At 42.1% G+C, this 21,148-nt stretch overlaps 1 protein-coding gene across 1 annotated transcript in view; it reads left to right on the forward strand.

Annotated features, from left to right (window-relative positions):
- SNTB2 (syntrophin beta 2) overlaps positions 1-21,148 on the forward strand; it is a 121,409-nt gene extending 100,261 nt beyond the window's left edge. Inside the window, exons 6-7 of the mRNA XM_007993819.3 lie at positions 11,569-11,753; positions 12,853-21,148. Coding sequence (XP_007992010.1) covers positions 11,569-11,753; positions 12,853-12,945 — 278 coding nt within the window. The 3' untranslated portion in view covers positions 12,946-21,148. The remainder of the gene's footprint in view (positions 1-11,568; positions 11,754-12,852) is intronic.

Genomic DNA, 21,148 nt, shown 5'->3' on the forward strand with positions numbered 1-21,148 from the left:
TGGGAAACTCTGTCTCAAAAAAAAAAAAAAAAAAAAAAAACAACAACTCTGTATTGGGCCAAGCATGATAGTTCACGCTTGTAATTCCAGTGCTTTGGGAGGCTGAGGTGGGTGGATCACTTGAGCTCAGGAGTTTAAGACCAGCCTGGGCAACATGGTGAAACCTCATCTATATTGAAAAAAAAGAATAAATGAGGTTTAAAAAAATATATACAGTATTGGAGGTGGGACATGGTGGCTTATACCATAATCACACTGGGATGCTCTGTGTTCCTGTGGGCACTCGAGGGGTCAGGCCAACACACTTGTGCCCTTTGCTACCATCTGAGGTCACTGTATTGTCCTTAAGAATTCAAGGGGATATGCTCCCCAAAATGAAGAGTGCAACTTGGATTTTCAGCATTTTTTAGTTCATGTTGTTTCTTTGGTGTCTAGCAGCTACATTTCATTTTGCAGGATAAAGCTTCCCAGGCTCATAGTTGTTGAAATATGATGGCTAGAGGAAAGGATGAGTGAGGGCCAGCTGCTTCCTTATGTTTTTAAATAGACAAAAGAAACATATTTTTTGGTAATTTTAAACTTTTTTGTTCTTATTCACAGCTGTATTTTTTTTAAATCAACTTCCCTTTAAAGGCATACAGCTGTATTTTAATATTACCTTGGTAACTATTAGGCTAGCTATTATTCAAAAGACAAAAAATAACAGATGCTGGTGAGGATGCAGAGAAAAGTGAACTCTTTTTTTTTTTCTTTTTTTGAGACGGAGTCTCGCTCTGTCGCCCGGGCTGGAGTGTGGTGGCGCGATCTCGGCTCACTGCAAGCTCTGCCTCCCAGGTTCATGCCATTCTCCTGCCTCAGCCTCCCAAGTAGCTGGGACTACAGGCGCCCGCCACCACGCCTGGCTAATTTTTGGTATTTTTAGTAGAGACGGGGTTTCACCGTGTTAGCCAGGATGGTCTCGATCTCCTGACCCCGTGATCCGCCCACCTCAGCCTCCTAAAGTGCTGGGATTACAGGCATGAGCCACCGCGCCCAGCCGAAAAGTGAACTCATACACTGTTGGTGGGAATGTAAATCAGTATAGCCATTATGGAAAACAGTATAAATATTTCTCAAAAAGCTAAAAATAGAACTACCATATGATCTAGCAATCCTACTACTATTTATCCAAAAGAAGAGAAATCAGCGTATCAGAAAGATACCTGCACCTCCATGTTTATTGCAGCACTATTCACAATAACAAAGATACAGAATCAACCTAAATGTCCATCAGCGGACAAATGGATTAAGAAAATACAGTATATATACACAATGGGATACTATTTGGCTATAAAAAATAATGCAATCATGTCATTTGTAGCAACATGGATGGAATTGGAGGTCATTATGTTAAGTGAAATAAGGCAGGTATAGAAAGACAACTATGGCATGTTCTCACTTACATGGGAGCTAAAATAGTGGCCAGGCGTGGTGGCTCATGCCTATAATCCCAGCACTTTGGGAGGCCGAGGCAGGTGGATCACCTGAGGTTGGCAGTTTGAGACTGGCCTGACCAACATGGAGAAACCCCATCACTACTAAAAATACAAAATTAGCCAGGTGTGGTGATACATGCCTGTAATCCCTGCTACTTGGGAGGCTGAGGCAAGAGAATTGCTTGAACCTGGGAGGCGGAGGTTGCGGTGAGCCAAGATCTCACCATTGCACTCCAGCCTGGGCAATAGGAGCTAAAAAAAAAAAAAAAAAAAAAAAAAAAAGGTGATCTCATGGATGTAGAGAGTACAAGATAAATACCAGAGGTTGGGATGGGTGTGTTGTGAGGGGCTGTGAAGAAGGGTTGGTTAATGGGTATAAACATACAATTAGAAAGAAGGAATAAGTTCTAATGTTCAAGAGCAGAGTGTGGTGACTATAGTTAACAATAATGCATTGTATAATTCAAACAGAAGAAAGGACTTAAAATATTCCCAACACATAGAATTGTTAAATATTCAATGTGATGGATACCCTAAATCCTTTAACTTGATCATTACACATTTTACACATGTAACAAAATATCAGGTAACAAAATATTGCATGTGCACCTAAGATACATACAAATATTACATATTAATATTAAAAAGATTACACTGTGGTTCTCACCAATAATCCCAGCACTCTGGGAGGCTGAGGCAGGTGGATCACTTGAGCTCAGCCTGGGCAACATGGTCAAACCCTGTCTCTACAAAAAAATTAAAAAATTACCCAGGCCTGGTGGTGTGTGCCTGTGGTCCCAGCTACTCAGGAGGCTGAGGTGGGAGGATCACTTGAGCCCGAGAGGTCAAGGATTCAGTGAGCTGTGATTACATCAGTGCACTCCAGCCTGGGCAACAGAACAAGACCCTGTCTCAAAAAAAAAAAAAAAAAAAAATTTGCTGGGAGATTCAGAACTGTCTGTTAAAACTATAGTTGGCAAAAAGAAATCAGTTAAGCTATTCCTTGTCTCTATGTTTTGGTTATAGTTTACCCATCTAGAAAATTTCAATGAATACCTACAAAATGTGACGAGTAAATGCAATGCATAATCTTCCTAATGTTCATTTGGTTTTAAACCTTGATTAGACTATAGTTACTGTAGAACTGTAACTCTACTATAATCAGTGATCCCTCTGGTACAGAAGGACTTTCTCCTGCTTGCAAATATGAACTTCAAGATGAGTAGGCATAGAATGCAGCTCTCTTCCTCAAGTACATAAAGCCATTTTCCATTTGTCACAGGATTTGAAACTATTTTAAAAATTGTATAGTTTTAAAGGCTTATTTTCATCATACCAATTATTTAAGCCATTAAAGTTTTTAAGTCATACAAGAACTTTATGAAGGTACTTTATATGTCTGTAGTTTTGATGATATGAAGACTAAGAAGCTGTAAATATAGGTAGGAATTACGTTAATAAAAATGAAGAAAATCTTGGAGAAGAGAAGAAAAACAGGCATTTAAAATTATTTATATTTTTAAAATATATGAGGAAACAGTTTTCTGTGACCATATTGTTCACCATTTCTTAGAAATTATCTTGAGTCCTTTTTACTCATCTACTTGGCAAGTATTTTTCAGTATATACTCTGTGCTTTTACTAGCTATAATAAAATAAGGTAAGCATAGCCCCTGTTTTTCAAGTAGGAAGGACAGAAACCAAAAAAATAATAGGTGTGTATCAGGATTGTCATAAGGCATAATGAAATACAGGCATCATCTAACCTTCACACACAACTCTCTGGGGCAGATGTTGTCCCCTGCATTTTCTTTTTTCTTTTTTTTTTTTTTTGACACGGAGTCTGGCTCTGTCCCCCAGGCTGGAGTGCAGTGGTCGGATCTCAGCTCACTGCAAGCTCCGCCCCCGAGGTTCGCGCCATTCTCCTGCCTCACCCTCCCAAGTAGCTGGGACTACAGGGGCCCGCCACCTCGCCCGGCTAGTTTTTTGTATTTTTTAGTAGAGACGGGGTTTCACCGTGTTAGCCAGGATGGTCTCGATCTCCTGACCTCGTGATCCACCCGTCTCGCCTCCCAAAGTGCTGAGATTACAGGCTTGAGCCACCGCGCCCGGCCGTCACCTGCATTTTCAAGATATGGGAACTGGTGTTAGTATGGTTAGGACTTGAATTGGGGCCTTTTTGGGCTCCAAAACTAGAGCCTTAAGCCCTGAAATTTCTAAATGATTCATTCTTATGACCAGGTTCAACTTCTAAAGGACATACAATATCAGTCTAATTTGTTAAGTTAATAAATATTTTCTGAGTGTTTTAGTATTTATGAAGTGCTGTGCTTTGTAATAAAAGAAAAATAAGGCCGGGCGCGGTGGCTCACGCCTGTAATCCCAGCACTTTGGGAGGCTGAGGCGGGTGGATCACGAGGTCAGGAGATCAAGACCATCCTGGCTAACACGGTGAAACCCTTTCTCTACTGAAAATGCAAAAAAATTAGCCAGGCATGGCAGCGGGCACCTGTAGTCCCAGCTACTTGGGAGGCTGAGGCAGGAGAATGGTGTGAACCCGGGAGGCGGAGCTTGCAGTGAGCCGAGATCGCGCCACTGCACTCCAGCCTGGGCGACTGAGCGAGACTCCGTCTCAGAAAAAAAGAAAAATAAGTAAGACATACTTCATGCCTTTGACCAAATAGCAATAAGAGAAGAACACAGTGTCATGTTCTTTTCTGTGACCCTGGGCATAATGAGCCTGTTGCTTATACCTGATGGGCTGGCTTTTCCTATGGGCAGTCACTGGGAAGGATGCCCCAGCCTTTCTCTGAGACAGTCCTGGGCAGTCAGGCCAGATCTAACCTTAAAGACCTACTCCCTTCTGAGTTGCTCTGAGTAACACACACAGTCCTATGGCTGCTAGAGAAATGGACCAGGGGACCTGCTGGAAACACTAGATAGAGCCCCCCAGAGCCCCAGAAACAGGACCTGTAGCATAGAACTCTGCCATTAGGTTCTTTGTCCCTCATGACACACTGATAACCACCAGCAGTTCTCATTTAAAAAAACACATAGTTGGCCCAGCACTGTGGCTTATGCCTGTAATCTCAGCACTTTGGGAGGCCAAGGCAGGAGGATTACTTGACACCAGAGTTCGAGACTAGCCTGAGTAGCACAGGAAGACCCCATCTCTATTAAAAAAAAAAAAAAAAAAGAGCCGGGCATGGTGGCATGCATCTGTAGTCCTAGCTGTTTGGGAGACTGAGGCAAGATAATCACTCGAGCCCAGGAGTTTGAGGCTGCAGTGAACTGTGATCACACCACTGCACTCCAGCTTAGGCAACAGAATGAGACCCTGTCTCTGAAAAAAATAAAAATAAAAAATAAAATAAGCCTGGGCAACAGAGTTAGACCACGTCTCTGAAAAATTTTGAAAGTTAGCCAGGCATAGTGACACATGCCTATAGTCCCAGCTACTCAGGTGGCTGAAGTGGGAGGATTGCTTAAGCCCTGCAGGTCCAGGCTGTAGCACTGCACTCCAGCCTAGGCGACAGAGTGAGACCCTGTCTCAAAAATAAATAAATAGGCCGGGCACGGTGGCTTACGCTTGTAATCCTAGCACTTTGGGAGGCCGAGGCAGTTGGATCATGAGGTCAGGAGATTGAGACCATCCTGACTAACACAGTGTAACCCCGTTTCTACTAAAAATACAAAAAATTAGCCGGGCGTGGTGGCGGGCGCCTGTGTGGTGGCAGGCACCTTTAGACCCAGCTACTCAGGAGGCTGAGGCAGGAGGATAGTGTGAACCCAGGAGGCAGTGCTTGCAGTGAGCCAAGATCATGCTATTGCACTCCAGCCTGGGCAACAGAGCGAGACTCTGTCTCAAAAAAATAAATATAAATAAATAGACACAAAGTGGATAACATATACACTGGTTGTACTATCTACACAAAGTGGATAAATACAACACTGGTTGTATTTACCAGTGTTCACCTTTTTTTTTAGATGGAGTTTCGCTCTTGTTCCCAGGCTGGAGTGCAGTGGCGTGATCTCGGCTCACTGCAACCTCCACCTCCTGGGTTCAAGCGATTCTCCTGCCTCAGCCTCCTGAGTAGCTGGGATTACAGGTGCCCACCACCATGCCCAGCTAATTTTTGGGGTTTTTTTTGCATTTTTAGTAGAGACGGGGTTTCACCCTGTTGGCTAGGCTGGTCATGAACGCCTGCCCTCAGGTGACCCGCCCACCTCAGCTCCCAAAGTGTTGGGATTACAGGCGTGAGCCACTGCGCCCAGCCCAGTGTTCACCTCATTATAATGCCAGTTTTTTGATTTATTATTTATTGAGCAAGTTTTCCTCCTAGCTTTATTACTATCAGGGAGCTTCTTAGAAAGCCATCTCTAACGTATGTTTTACACTTAATAACATCCCCGTGGTGTGAAAAAGCTAATGCCCCACCCCACAACCCCCAACTTAGGAATCTGAGAAGTAGTAGCCAGAGCAGTAAAAGGAAAACCAGTATTGGTGGGGATGGTAAGGGCTGTGGAAACCAAAGGAAGAGTATTTCAAGGGAGGAAAAGTCAGTAGGAGTAAATGTATCAGTTGGAATGGTTTATGCTAAAAATAATAGGACGTGGCCACTAAAACTAGAATAAATATTAAATATCTTGCATAAAAGAGAGAGAGCAAGAGTGAAAGAGAGAGGGGCCTTCTCTTCCTAGTCGTAGATCTTTTCAATCTGATTGAGTCAGTTTGGCTCATATGTCCAGTCTGAACCAGAACAATGACCAGGGGAAACCCATGCTCTGATTGGCCCAGAAGTTGTCTGTCCATAAGTTGGGAGTACCCTTCCCTGAAACACAATAGGACCCAGTAAAAACCTGAATAAAATTGGAGTTTGCCTATAAAGAAGAATAGAGAAATAGAAGCTGATAGACAGCCAACAATTAGTACTACAAGTGCCACGTAGGATGAGGCTGAAAAAGCAGGTTGGATTTAGCAATATGGAGATAATTGATGCCCTTGGGGAGAGATGCAAAACAATGTGATGGCAGTAGCAGGTTGCAGAGGGCTGAGGACTGGACATGAGGTGAATCATGAGCAAACTGAGTAGATAGCTCTGTCAAGAAGTTTTGATATGAAGAGGGTGGGTGGGGAGTGGTCCTTGGAGGTAAGGTACAGAGTTGAGTAGTGGCATTTCTTTTAATAATGAGAGGGGCTTGAGCATTTAAAAGTGAATGGGAGGGATCTGATTCAGAGGGACGTGTTGAAAACACAAGAGGTTGAAGGAGTAATCAGTCTTGCACAGTTTCTAGGAAGGTGGAGGTAGATGCAATCCAAGGCACAGGTGAGGGGATTGGCCTTAGCCTGGAAGAGGGGCAGATGGAAGAGAGGAAACAATGGAGGGAGATGTAGAGCCTATCTTGGCTGTTGAAGTGGGCAGTGCCTTTTACTGCTCAGTAATTTGGGCCATAGACATCCCTGGCTTTTTCTCCATCCCTAAATCCAACTGCAGTTATAGACCACTTTTATGTTGTGTGAATTATTTATTTATTTATTTATTTATTTATTTATTTATTTAATTTTATTTTTTTTAGAGACACAGTCTCATTCTGTTGCCCAGGCTAGAGTGCAGTGGCACGAACATGGCTCACTGCATCCTGGACCTCCCAGGTTGAAGTGATCCTCCCACTACAGTCTCCCAAGTAACTGGGACTACAGGTGTATGCCACCATGCTTGGCTAATTTTTGTAATTTTGGTAGGGACAGAATCTCACTGTGTTGCCTAGACTTATCTCAAAGTTCTGGCCTCAAGCAGTACTCTACCTCAGCTTCCCAGAGCGCTGGAATTGCAGGCATGAGCCACTGTGCCCAGCCAGTTGTTTGAGTTTTTAAAGTTATATCATGCTTGTATCGTCAGGAAAAAAAAAATTGTTTTTTGACTAAAGAGCCATCAGTTAGTCCCATACACTGAAACTCTTATCACTATAAAGAATGTTACAGGCTGGGCATGGTGGCTAACGCCTGTAATCCTAGCATTTTGGGAGGCCAAGGCGGGTGAATCACCTATGGTCAGGAGTTCGAGACCATCCTGGCCAACATGGCAAAACCCCATCTCTACTGGGAAAAAAAAAAAAAAAAAAAGGCGTTGTGATGCGCCCCTGCAGTCCCAGCTACTAGGGAGGCTGACACAGGAGAATCATTTGAACCCGGGAGGCGGAGGTTGCAGTGAGCCGAGATCATGCCACTGCACTCCAGCCTGGGCGACAGAGCGAGACTCCATCTAAAATAAAATAAAAGCACCCACCGCAGAGCCCTGTGCTTATGTACCTTCCTCTCTTGATACCTGAAGAACTGTAGTTTTTAATTTTTTTTTTTTTTTTTTGTGAGACGGAGTCTGCTCTGTCACCCAGGCTGGAGTGCTGGGGTACAGTGGTATGATCTCGGCTCACTGCAGCTTCCGCCTCCCAAGTTCAAGCAATTCTCCTGCCTCAGCCTCCCAAGTAGCTGGGATTACAGGCACACGCCGCCACACCTGGCTAATTTCTTTTGTATTTTAGCAGAGATGGGGTTTCACCATGTTGCCCAGGCTGGTCTCGAACTCCTGAGCTCAGGCAGTCCACCTGCCTCTGCCTCCCAAAGTACTAGGATTACAGGTGTGAGCCACCGTGCCCAGCCAAAACTGTAGTTTTTTATCCCTTTAACTTTAGTACTTACTATTGTGCTGCTATTATGTGTCCTTTTCTATTTCTGGAAACAACCCTGTTAAACAAAATCAACATACTGAATTTTTTACTGACTTATCTATAAATTGGAGTGGCTAGTGGATATGTAGCCATCCAAAAGCATTCTAAGTGAACCAAGACATAATGAGCCACCTGCAACAGCTCAACTAATAAGCCCCAGAAGCTATCCCATCAGAAAGGGCCACTCCTCTTACTAAATGGGGAATTTATACTAAAAAAAAAGAGCCACTTCACACATACACAAACACACACACACACACACATACACACAGCTGTTAAATCAGAGTGAAAGGCTTATTTCCCTTATCTCCCTTTGGTTCATTACTCCTAAAGGGTAAGGTGTGTCAGGCACTTAATCATCATTGCCATCATTGCCTGTGTGATCTACTAAACATTTAGGGAAAACCTGTTTAATTAGTTCTATTTGGCACAGCATTTACATGATCAGGTCACAGTCTCATTCAGAAGAATCTGGTATTAATTATAAATTTTAACCTATGGCTGGGCGTGGTGGCTCACACCTGTAATCCCAGCACTTTGGGAAGCCAAGGCGGGCGGATCACCTGAGGTCGGGAGTTAAAGACCAGCCTGACCAACATGGAGAAACCCCATCTCTACTTAAAATACAAAAATCAGCCAGGCGTAGTGGCACACGCCTGTAATCCCAGCTACTCGGGAGACTGAGGCAGGAGAATCGCTTGAGCCCGGGAGACGGAGGTTGCAGTGAGCCGAGATCGTGCCACTGCACTCCAGCCTGGCCAACAGAGAGACTCTGTCTCAAAAATAAATAAATAAATAAATAAATAATAAAGCAATCTCAGGGGCCAAGCACTTTGGGAGCCCAAGGTGGGCGGATCACTTCAGATCAGGAGTTTGAGACCAGCCTGGCCAACATGGTGAAATCGCTGTCTACTAAAAATACAATAATTACCCAGGCGTGGTAGTGAACACCTGTAATCCCAGCTACTCGGGAGGCTGAGGCATAAGAATCATTTGAACCCAGGAGGTGGAGGTTGCAAGGAGCCGAGGTTGCGCCATTGTACTCCAGCCTGAATGACACAGTGAGACTCTTATCTCAAAAAAAACACACAAAAAACCTCTCAGGCCAGGCACAGTGGCTCACACCTGTAATCCCAGCACTTTGGGAGACCGAAGCAGGTGGATTGCCTGAGCTCAGGAGTTCGAGACCAGCCTGGGCAACATGGCAAAACCCTGTCTCAACTAAAAATTCCAAAAAATTAGCTGGGTGTGGTGGTGCCCGCCTGTAATCCCAGCTACTCAGGAGGCTAAGGCACCGGAATTGCTTGAACCTGGGAGGCAGAGGTTGCAGTCAGCTGAGATTGTGCCAGTGCATTCCAGTCTGGGTGACACAGCAAGATTCTATCTTAAAAAAAAAAAAAACGAGGGGTAGGGGGCCGGGCACAGTGTCTCACACCTGTAATCCCAGCACTTTGGGAGGCTGAGGTGGGTGGATCACAAGGTCAGGAGTTCGAGACCAGCCTGACCAACATGGTGAAACCCCATCTCTACTTAAAATACATAAATTAGCCAGGTGTGGTGGCACACTCCTGTAATCCCAGCTACTCAGGAGGTTGAGGCAGGAGAATCGCTTCAACCTGGGAGGCAGAGGTTGCAGTGAGCCAAGATCATGTCACTGCATTCCAGCCTAGGCTACAGAGCGAGACTGTCTCAAAAAAAAAAAAAAAAAAAAAAAAAAACACGTGCGATGGCTTATGCCTATAATCCCCACACTTTGGGAGACCGAGGTGGGTGGATCACTTGCAGTCAGAAGTTCAAGACCAACCTGGCCAACATGGTGAAACCCTGTCTCTACTAAAAATGCAAAAAAATTAGCCTGGCGTGGTGGTGTGCGTCTGTAATCCCAGCTACTCAGCAGGCTGAGGCAGAAGAATTGCTTGAGCCCAGGAAACTGAGGCTGCAGTGAGCCAAGATCACGCCACTGCACCCCAGCCTGGGTAACAAAAGGAGATTCCATCGCAAAACAAAAAAAAAAAGGACTTCTAAATCTCTCTTTTTAAAATTGTTTAGACATTGCTCTGTCACCCAGGCTAACGTGCAGTGGCGTGATCATAGCTCACTGCAACCTTGAACTCCTGGATGCAAGTGATCCTCCCACCCAAGCCTCCCGAGTAGCTGGGACTATAGGTACACACCACCATGCCCTGATACATTTTTTATTTTTAGTAGAAATGAGATCTTGTCATGTTACCCAGGCTGGTCTCTAGCGCACCTGGCCTCAAGTGATCCTCCTGCCTCAGCCTCCCAGAGTGCTGGGATTATAGGCATGAGCCTCCACACCTGGGGTATTTGCCAGTCTTGATGACCAAAATTGTTTGTATCCTGTCAATTCAGAGGTATGCTTTGAATTGTATCTTTGATAGCATTGACTGTGTGACTTTTGCTGAGTATAGCCTTTAACTTGGATGAACGTAATCTTTATCTTCATCCCAAATGCCAACCAAACCATGTCACAGCTCCTGAAAGGCCTCTCTGCCTTTGCTCCTTTGGTTGTTCCTTCTTGCCCAGTTCAGTTCTTCTGCCTGTTCCTCCCTGCCTGTCCACTTTTACCTTTTTTTTTTTTTTTTTTTTTTTTTTGAGACAGAGTCTTGCTGTTGTCACCCAGGCTGGAGTGCAGTGGTGTGATTTTGTCTCACTGCAACCTCTGCCTCCTGGGTGCAAGAAGTTATCCTGCCTCAGCCTCCTGAGTAGCTGGGATTACAGGCATGTGCCACCACGCCTGGCTAATTTTTGTATTTTTAGTAGAGACGGGATTTTGCCTTGTTGGCCAGGCTGGTCTCGAACTCCTGACCTCAAGTGATCCACCCACCTCGACCTCCCAAAGTGCTGGGATTACAGCTGTGAGCCACCGTACCCGGCCAGTTTTACCAGATCTTTAGGGCCTGCCTATCTGAAGACCCAGCTCTTCCAGGAAACCTTTTCTTGACTTTGGCCTCATTCAGTTTGGTGTTTGCTCATGTTCTGTACATTCTGCCTTACACAGCTGGGGACTTCCTGTTTATGCTAATGCGTTTACAAAGTCCTTGAGAGCAGGGACTGTGCCTCTCTTGCTTCTCCAGGGCCCTGCACAGCCTACACACACTTGCCACTATGAGTGTTCAGTGGGTACTCATGGAATTAAACTGAATCAGATGTCAAGGAGTGTTATGGTCATTTCTGCCTCATCTCAGTCACCAAAACAAAACACACTTTAGAAAGTTCCATATAGGTTCAGTATCACACATTCTCAAGAAAATATTTTTCCTATTTTGAAGTCAGAAGAATCCCGTTTCACTTGATAACTGGCATAACAACTTTACAACTAATGTTTTTTGCTTTTCTCCAACAGGCTGCATGTTAAATGGCCAAGAGGTGAGGCTTACTATTCACTATGAAAATGGGTTCACCATCTCCAGGGAAAACGGAGGCTCCAGCAGCATATTATACCGCTACCCCTTTGAAAGGCTGAAGATGTCTGCGGATGATGGCATCCGAAATCTATACTTGGATTTTGGTGGTCCCGAGGGAGAACTGGTAAGAGTGTTTCTGATTTTGGTGGTCCCGAGGGAGAACTGGTAGGAGTGTTTCTGAAACACATGTTTATCTAATAGATGTTCTCTTTCCTTCTCATTACTTCTTACCCCTTATATACAAAATCATGGACTGACATTCCATTTAGAACCATGAAATTTTTAATTAAATTTTTTTTTTTTTAAGATGGGGTCTCTGTCGCCCAGGCTGGAGTGTAGTGGTGCGATCATAGCTCCCTGCAGCCTATACCTCCTGGGCTGAAGTGATCCTCCTGCCTCAGCCTCCTGAGTAACTGGAACTGGACTATAGGCGTGTGCCACCATGCCTGGCCAATTTTTGTATTTTTTGTAGAGATGAGGTCTCACTTTGCTGCCCAGGATGGTCTTGAACTCCTGTCTTCAAGTGATCTTCCCATCTTGGCCTCCCGAGGTGTTGGGATTACAGATGTGAGCCACTGTATCTGCTGTTCTCAGTTTTCCAGATGACATTGGATGTTGGTTTTTGTTATCATTTTTATTTTTTATTTTTTTTTGAGACGGAGTCTCGCTTTGTCACCCAGGCTGGAGTGCAGTGGCATCATCTCAGCTCACAGCAACCTCTGCCTCCCTGGTTCAAGTGATTCTCCTGCCTCAGCCTCCTGAGCAGCTGAGATTACATGCATGCGCCACTACACCTGGCTAATTTTTCTTTTTTTTTAGTAGAGATGAGGTTTCACCGTGTTAGCCAGGATGGTCTCGATCTCCTGACCTCATGATCCGCCCGCCTTGGCCTGCCAAAGTGCTGGGATTATGGGCGTGAGCCACCGCGCCTGGCCTTAGATTTTAAATCCTCTACTATTTAGTTCTTCCTACCAGGCATGGTGGAACCCAGTACACCACCAGTTGTCTCCTAATTGGGGATGTGAAACCTCACACCAGTATTCTGACATGGAATAACCTTACTCCATAGTGCACTTTTGCCTATGGCTTTAAGTTCCCAAGAGTTTCCATAGCTCTGGCATATTCTTTACCTACCTTAAAAGTAAATTTATTTTGCATCTTCATGTATTCAGTTGTCTGTATATGGCAGTGAGGTAGTGATACTTAGTGTCCTTTCTCCACAGACCATGGACCTGCACTCTTGTCCGAAGCCGATTGTATTTGTGTTGCACACATTCTTATCGGCCAAAGTCACTCGTATGGGACTGCTTGTATGAGCAACAAAAAATCAGAAAAGAGCCTTGACTGTCACAAGAAATATTTCCACCTCAAAAAAAAAAAAAAAAAAAAAAGCACAAAAAGAAAACTCTTTGCCCTCTCCTTCAGCACAGTGCCTTCCCAAGGACCTGCAAATCACTGCTGAACCATAACCGTGTTTAAAGAAGAGCCTGCCTTTCACAGTCTACCTTGGCCAGATATTCTAGGACTCTAAAAGGCTCCAAAATGAAGCTGTTGATTTATTTTCGTTTCATAATATGGTTTATGAGTAATTAGGTTTGTTTCTCCTGCTAAAAAGAATGGCTCATTGTTTTCCTTTTTAGACATAATCAAATACCCAAGCATTGTTTTCTTTTTCTTCTCCCTGTACGATTTGTGTTATGCTTAGCCTTGATCTCTTGTTCAGAACAATTGTCCCTTCCCGGGTGCTAGCTTGCAGCAGCCTGTTGCTTCGTGAGCATTCCAGATAGGTTGTATGTCTTAGAATTTACTGTCCTCACTAGCTCCTTCCACCATAGGAAGTCCTTGAGTTGTATCACCAAAGGGTTGTTCCATTTGCCCTGGCTCTCTATCTCAGCCTGGCCATCACTTCCCACCTTATCCCAAGCTTTGCCACTCTTAAGTGCTGTCTCTAGGACTTAGGACTTGCAAGTTTGATTTGCCTTGCCTTCCACTTCCTTTCTAGTGGTGACTGAGTTGAAAAGCAAGTTGGAAGCCACTCTGCTTTGAAAGAAAAGTTTTGCTTGGTTTAGGTTTTTCCATTTTATTTTTGGTAGTAGCCAGGGGATATTGTGAGATTTATCTTAAATGAAAATCCTCTTCCTAGGTTAAGCCATTTTTTTAATTGCTTACCAAATGTGCCTTTGGTTAGGGTTAGTGGAGCTTTATTAGTCACTATTTGAATAACTGGAAATCACTGCCATTTCAAGGAGATCACCTATCCTAGTTTTGAGGAATAGTCTTTGAGGTGGGTTTCCTTAATGGCATCTCTTCTAGTAGGCAGATCTCTTTGAGCAAGATAAATCCTGAAGAGCCAGCCTGCTTGCGGAGTAGACTTGGTGGGTGAAGCCAGCTCTTCCGCACAAACGTCATGTCGAGTTGTTTTGGAGCTGCCCAAAAACAACGGGATGCAGCATCCCGGCCGTGGCCTGGCCCTTTGTGGCAGCAGTGGCATGGACAAGGAACTGCTAATTGAAGACTTAGTGTTGGCTTCACAGCACACCCTACAAGGGGCAGGGTGATGAGACTGTGGAACAGCTGCCTGCTTTTGGTTAAGCATTGCCAGATGTCATCATTAGGACACAGTAGCAGCAAGAATACTGATGTTGTAGTGTTAGAAAATCACACTCAGCTTGTTTTTCCTAATTTTGAAGGAGGTATATATCTGCAAACATTTAAAATGGTATAATATCAATATAAAACATCAAAATTAGCATAGTCCCTGGATCTCAAAGAATAGGTAATATTGACTTGGATGTTCTTTATGCTCTCTGAAGAAAGGTCTAGGGAAAGTTCTTGTTTGCTTGATCCATCAAGAGTGCCATAGAAGAATGTGAGTGCTGTGGTGGGTGGAGGAGGATGTCACTTCAGATGGGGCAGGCACAGGGGGAGAAAAGAAGAGAAAAATACATCTGTGTGTGCAAAATGAACTATTTGGCTTCAGTGCAGCCTGACCGGTGGGAGGACCCATGAGCAGAGCGAGTTCTAGGTCAACATTGTAACTCCATTGTCCTCCTTCACCCGGAAGTCAGCCCCACTTCCTCATTACAGTGAAACCAACAGTATGCAGAGGTTGGGAAGATATGCCTGTTCTTCCCCCAGCTTCATGTAATTGTCAAAGTTCCAAAAATGAATTATCTGAACGGCTTAAAACTGGAAATTAAAATCTAGACAAGAATATGTCTTTCAAAAGCTCTTTATATTTTGAAAATTCATAAACCTAAGATTGGCTCCATCTCAGATAAATTTTCTTTTCTTTCTTTCTTTTTTTTTTTTTTTTTTTTTTTGAGACAGAGTCTCGTTCTGTCTCCCAGGCTGGAGTGCAGTGGCATGATCTCGGCTCACTGCAACCTCTACCTCCTAGGTTCAAGTGATTCTCCTGAGTAGCTGGGATTATAGCCGCCCACCACCACATCCGGCTAATTTTTGTATTTTTAGTAGAGGCAGGGTTTTACCATGTTGGCTAGGCTGGTCTTGAACTCCCAACCTCAAGTGATCCGCCTGCCTTGGCCTCCCAAAGTGCTGGGACTATAGTTGTGAGCCACCGTACCTGGTCCACAATAAATTTTCATTTCAGGGAAGGAAAAAAATCTCCTGAAGGTCCAGAAATGATTTCTGGAATCAGAATTTCAATATGTAATACCCTCAGGTAGGCAATCTTAAATCCTCTATGCAGTGAGAGCATTATTAATATGAGATGTTGAATGATGCCTTTACAGACTTCAGCAGCAAAGCCATTTGGTTGAGGTTTTCTGTGTTAATGTGAAAGGCTAAGCCACTGAGATTTGCAGGGGAGCTTCTGAGCCACCCTGCTCGTTGGTTATATGAAGATGTAAAATAGGTGGAATTAAAGTGTGAGCAGGAAAGGCAAGGCATGTGCATTTTCACTCATTTTGGTCAAGGTTAAACTGACATGTATAGCACTGAGGTCTGTAGGGTTCTTAATAATATCTTTTGAGTCTTGGTGTGAAATGAAAGAATGGGAGGTTTCCTTTGTCCATTAGCAGCCCCAAGAACCAGAGCCCTTTTGCTGCTTGTCTTACATACTTAAGAGCTCTCCAATCATGATGACCAAGGTTGTTCTTCAATCAGATGTGTTTGTGGGATTTTCACTCCACAAATGAAGTGCTCTCTAATGAATGGGACACCATGATAAATATGTATTTATATTTAGATGCCAAAGTATGGCAAATTATTTCCAAATGATAACTAAAAATGGGCATTTTCAATATTCTACCTTTTTTATAGAACCAGCTCACTTTTCATTTCTTTTTCATTTTGAATTAAGAAAATTGTTGAGGATGCGGTAGGTTCCAGTGTGTGGAATGGAAAGGAAACTGCAGAATAGTGTCCGCTCCCCATTCAGAGGGACTGCTTCCTGTGCCCCCAGACCCGAGGCTTCGACAGCTTCTCCACATTCCACACAGATGCCTAGGAGCAGCCAGTTGATATATGAAAAGGCTCCCACCTTTTCTTCTAAAACTTCTCTCCTTTCTCTCCATAAAAAGAAAAGGAAAGGAATAAAAGAAAAACATTCAGTTTTTCTTTTTCTGAAAAAGGTAAGTCCTTTCCTGAAGTCATCAAATGAAACATTATCTGGAAATTAGTATCTAATATCTTATATGAAGAAATACTTAAATGTATGTTCATATAGTATTTATTAGATAGTTGTAACTGTAAACTCACCTTCCTAGTAGATAAGAGTTTCAGGTTAAATACTGGAACATATATAGGCAGTGAAAAATACTACTTTAAATGTCATTCACCTATTTAAAACCCATTTTAGCACATTGTAGGCCAAAGAAGGTCTGACAGTGCCTGTTTTTATGTTCTCTACTCTCACAAACTTTGTTACTGAAAATTATTGCATGGCAGGAGAGATTGGATTATTTATTTCTTATATTTTTATGAGAAAAAAAATCTTTCTAAACAACAAATACCTAACATTATTACTGATTGTTTTCCTAATTTATCCTCCTAAGTTGAATGGTAACAAAGCTTTTCCAGCTGAATGAATGCACTTAGCTGATAAAACAGAATTTGTTCTTTTTTTATCCTTCTTCTTTTTTTTGTGAGACAGGTTCTCACTCTGTCACCCAGGCTGGAGTGCAGTGGTATGATCATAGCTGACTGCAGCCTCAACCTTCTGGGCTCAAATGATCCTTTCGCCTCAGCCTCCTGAGTAGCTGGGACCACAGGTGTGTGCCACCACACCTGGCTAATTTTTATGGGTTTTTTTGTTTTTTTTGTTTTGGTTTTTGTAGAGACAGGTTTTCGCCATGTTGCCCAGGCTGATCTTGAACTCTTGTGCTCAAGCAATCCTCCTGCCTCAGCCTCCCAAAGTGCTGGGATTACAGATGTGAGCCACTGCACCTGGCCCCAGAAATTACACATAAAAAAAAATTTAAGCTGTGTGGAATCTGGACAAGGCTATGTTTCTCCTAGAAACAGGTTTTGCTGTAAGTGGTTTTGATGGACAAAAGTATGAGAAAAGGTTATAATAGATTTTTTTTTTAATTGTGTGAGAAACTCCAGGTCTTCTTGCTTAACTTATATGCATGTGGATATATTTGTTTTCAAAGCCGTGGAAGAATCTCTGTTCATATATTTTAATGCAAATTACTTTGTATGCTGCTATGCAAATTCTATTAAAAGCCCTACCTGCTTAAGAGTTAAACATTTTTGAAACTTTCAGGGAAGACCTGTAGACTCAAGCACTTTCTCTGCTCTTTTGTATCTTATCTTGGACACTTATGCTGAATTATGTTATTATTTTCACTGGTTATAAGCTATTCCTTGTACATAATATTTAAACTATCCAAATATCCAGCATACATTTCCACGTGGCTGCCAGAGGCTGTTGATGCCATGAATGAAATGGCTGGTTAGAAAAGCCAAAGGTTGTCTTCTTTCAATCCCTAATGAATAAGTAAAATGCCAGATCTCTTTGGTCTCAAAGCAGATTGCTCTGATCAGATCAAATATCTATGTAATGAAAAGAGACTTATTTAAATTTGGGATTCTGCTTAAACTTTAAGTTGAATTTGACTGTAGTCATATTCATTCTTTTTGTATATCTCTGTCAGGTATGACATTAAGTACCAGGTGGTATTATACTCTACTTTGAGTTTGGAAATCACTTTCAGTTAAATTTCTGTTGTTATTTTGGCTTTTTTTTTTTTTTTTTAACACCACTGTGGATGAAAGTAGAGCAGTCTGCTGTCTCCTACTGCTCTTTCTCCTACTGCTCTTTCTCTGTGCCCTTATTTTAATTGCTTGGTAATCTAAAATTATTCTGACTTTCCACATACTGTCTTTAAAAACCTATTGTAGCAATCTGCCCCCCTCCACCCTTTAAGCTAAATCTTTCACTGTGCTGGATACATAGACACTCAATAAATGTGTGATGATAGTTCTAAAATAATTCTATATATCAGGGTTATGTATTTTTGAGCAATATAATTATTCCTATGCTGTGATGTTAAATGGAATTTATTTTACACTAGTAATAGACTGCTTAAGTGGCTGAGTTGAAACCTTTTCTCTAAAAAAACAAAAACATCTGGCAGATGAGTGACACAAATTCATTCTCTTAAAGGACAGAATTTCAAGTTAAGGGTAAGGTAAAATAAATAGGCACATAGAGCACAACCGGGGTTTTTTTTTTTTTTTTTTTTTTTTGGTCTCTCTTTGACTAGCTAAACTGCCAGCTAGAAGGATGGTTGTTACATAGTAACTCAGAAGAATCTTTTAATAAGTTTCCTCTTTTGTTTCAAAACATAAACTTGAGCTTCATTTCTTGCCACCTCTATTCTTTCTTCCCACATTGGGCAACTGAACTGAAGCTTATTCTAGTTTTAGAAGAGGATCCACATTTAATGTGTAATGCATAAATATGCCTTTTGCAAATTATTGCTTGTTCTCCAGTGAACATTTGATCATGTTCAACAGAAATCCACCATATAAGCCATAATCCTTGAATTGCCCCTTTTAAAATAGATTGGTTAAAACCAAAAACCTATAACAAAGAAATAATACTTCATTGTATTGTAGGTTTGGGAATCCTGGTTAGATTTATAATTTCTGGCCGGGTGCGGTGGCTCATGCCTGTAATCCCAGTACTTTGGGAGCCCGAGGGCGGTGGATCACCTGAGGTCAGGAGTTTGAGACCAGCCTGGCCAACAGTGAAACCCCATCACTACTAAAAATACAAAAAGTTAGCTGGGCAAGGTGACGCGTGCCTGTAGTCCCAGCTACTCGGGAGGCTGAGGTGGGAGAATTGCTTGAACCCGGGAGGCAGAAGTTGCAGTGAGCTGAGATCGTGTCATTGCACTCCAGCCTGGGCAACAGAGCAAGACTTCATCTCCAAAAAAAGAAAGAGATTTATAATTTCTGAGTCCTCTAAGTACCTTTCTCAGTTTTGCAATAATCTTACATCCATGCTATTGACACTGATTTTGAAACTGGAAAGCTAATTAATGACATATTAATTCATGTGTTCTTTTAACTAATAAACAGGTATTAATGTATAGTTCTACATCAGGCATTCTGAAGGGTCCAAAAGAAAGTTCTGCCCTCAAGTAGCACATAATCCATTATTTCTCAGTCACACCATGCCATCTGTTTATCATTCAGCAGTTAAGTAATTCATCACTTCATATTTTTACCAAAGTATATTACAAGTCTGTTAATCTGGATCTGGCAAACTGGAAGATGTTTGCAGGGATACTCAGGCTTTGATCCATGCCAACATGGAAGGACTCCAAGCACATTTAAGTGGCTGGTCTTTTCATCATGCATAATTTTTTTTTTTTAATGCAAAATCAGACTTTAGTTTGGGAAAGAGAACACTATACAGTATCCTTTGTAAGATAAATCACAACAACAAAAATTTTATTGCCCAAAGTAGATAAATGAGAAAGTCTTTTTTTAAAAAAATACTGCTTTAACTATAACAGCAAAACTAAATGCATATTTTATCAACCCCTTATTTCTAAATGTTGCTGTATTCATTTCCACACTTAAACTATTTAAGCATTTCATTTGCTGAAAGTCCTTATATACATGGTAGACGGAGTATTTCTCCATTAATGATAGATCAAAAGGAAGATATTTAAAAAATAACAAAATCAGGCCAAGGCAGGAGGATCACTTTAGCCCAGGAGGTCCAGACCAGCCTGGGCAACACAGCGGGACCCCCGACTCCGTCTAAAAAATTAAACAAAAAAAAAATTTAACATTTAAAAAATAAATACAAATTAACAACATTTCACTTATTCCAGGACACACTGGCATTCGGACTCAGTGAAAAGGGCACTTAAAGAAAATAAGGCTGACTGAATGAATGTTTTCCATAATTTTCACACAATAACAGTCCCTTTCTATCTGGCTTGCCTTCCGTTTATCTCTAGCGTTAGCCTTTCAGGCAACATCCTTAGTCATGCCCAGAAAGTACCTGAGCTATCAGTGATTGGAATGGCATAGGGAACTGAATTACATGGGTGCCCTCCCCTTGGTTTTCAGGTATCCTGGAGTTGTGCACAAAAATTAGGTCATGCCTTCAGTGTCTTGTTCTTTACTTTAAACCTACCCTTTGACAATCAGGTGCTAATGATTGTATGTTATTAAAACCAGCACATAAGTATTGTAAATGTGTGTTCCTCCTAGGTTGGAAGAAATGCTTTTCCTTCTCTCTGGGTCCTGTTAAAGCGGGTGTCAGTTGTGTCTTTTCACCTCGATTTGTGAATTAATAGAATTGGGGGGAGAGGAAATGATGATGTAAATTACGTTTCAGGTTTGGCACAGTCATCATTCTCGATGATATTCTCACTTTGTAGCAAATCTGTCCTTATCGTAAGAACAGGTTTGAGAATTTTCCCTCCACTATACGACTCCAGTATTATATTTACAATCCATTGGAGGAGTGCAGCATTATAAGACCTTGGTGCCCAAAAAAAATCTGTGTCCTTTTTGGTACCAAACCTGAGGTCTTTTGGAAGATAATGTAGAAAACCACTACCTATTGAAGGCCTGTTTTGGCTAATCTGCAAACTCTGATGAAACCTGCTTATGTGGATTCTTTCCCACACTGCTTTCATTTTTAAGTATAAAGACTTAGAAAACTAGAATAATGCTTTTACAAATAATTAAAAAGTATGTGATGTTGTGGGTTTTTTTCCTTCTTTTTAGAACCCTGTATTTAAACAAGACTTCTTTTTAAGTCTTGTTTGAAATTTAAGTCTCAGATCTTCTGGATACCAAATCAAAAACCCAAGATGTAAAACAGGGCAGTATTTGTGTTCCTAATTTGAAAAAGCTTTATGTATACTCTATAAATACAGATGCATAAACACTTCCCCTTGAGTAGCACATCAACATACAGCATTGTACATTACAATGAAAATATGTAACTTAAGGGTATTATATATATAAATATATACCTTTGTAACGTTTATACTGTAAATAAAAAAGTTGCTTTAGTCA

This window comes from Chlorocebus sabaeus, chromosome 5 (assembly GCF_047675955.1).
Source record: "Chlorocebus sabaeus isolate Y175 chromosome 5, mChlSab1.0.hap1, whole genome shotgun sequence".
NCBI classification, from domain to species: Eukaryota; Metazoa; Chordata; class Mammalia; order Primates; family Cercopithecidae; genus Chlorocebus; species Chlorocebus sabaeus.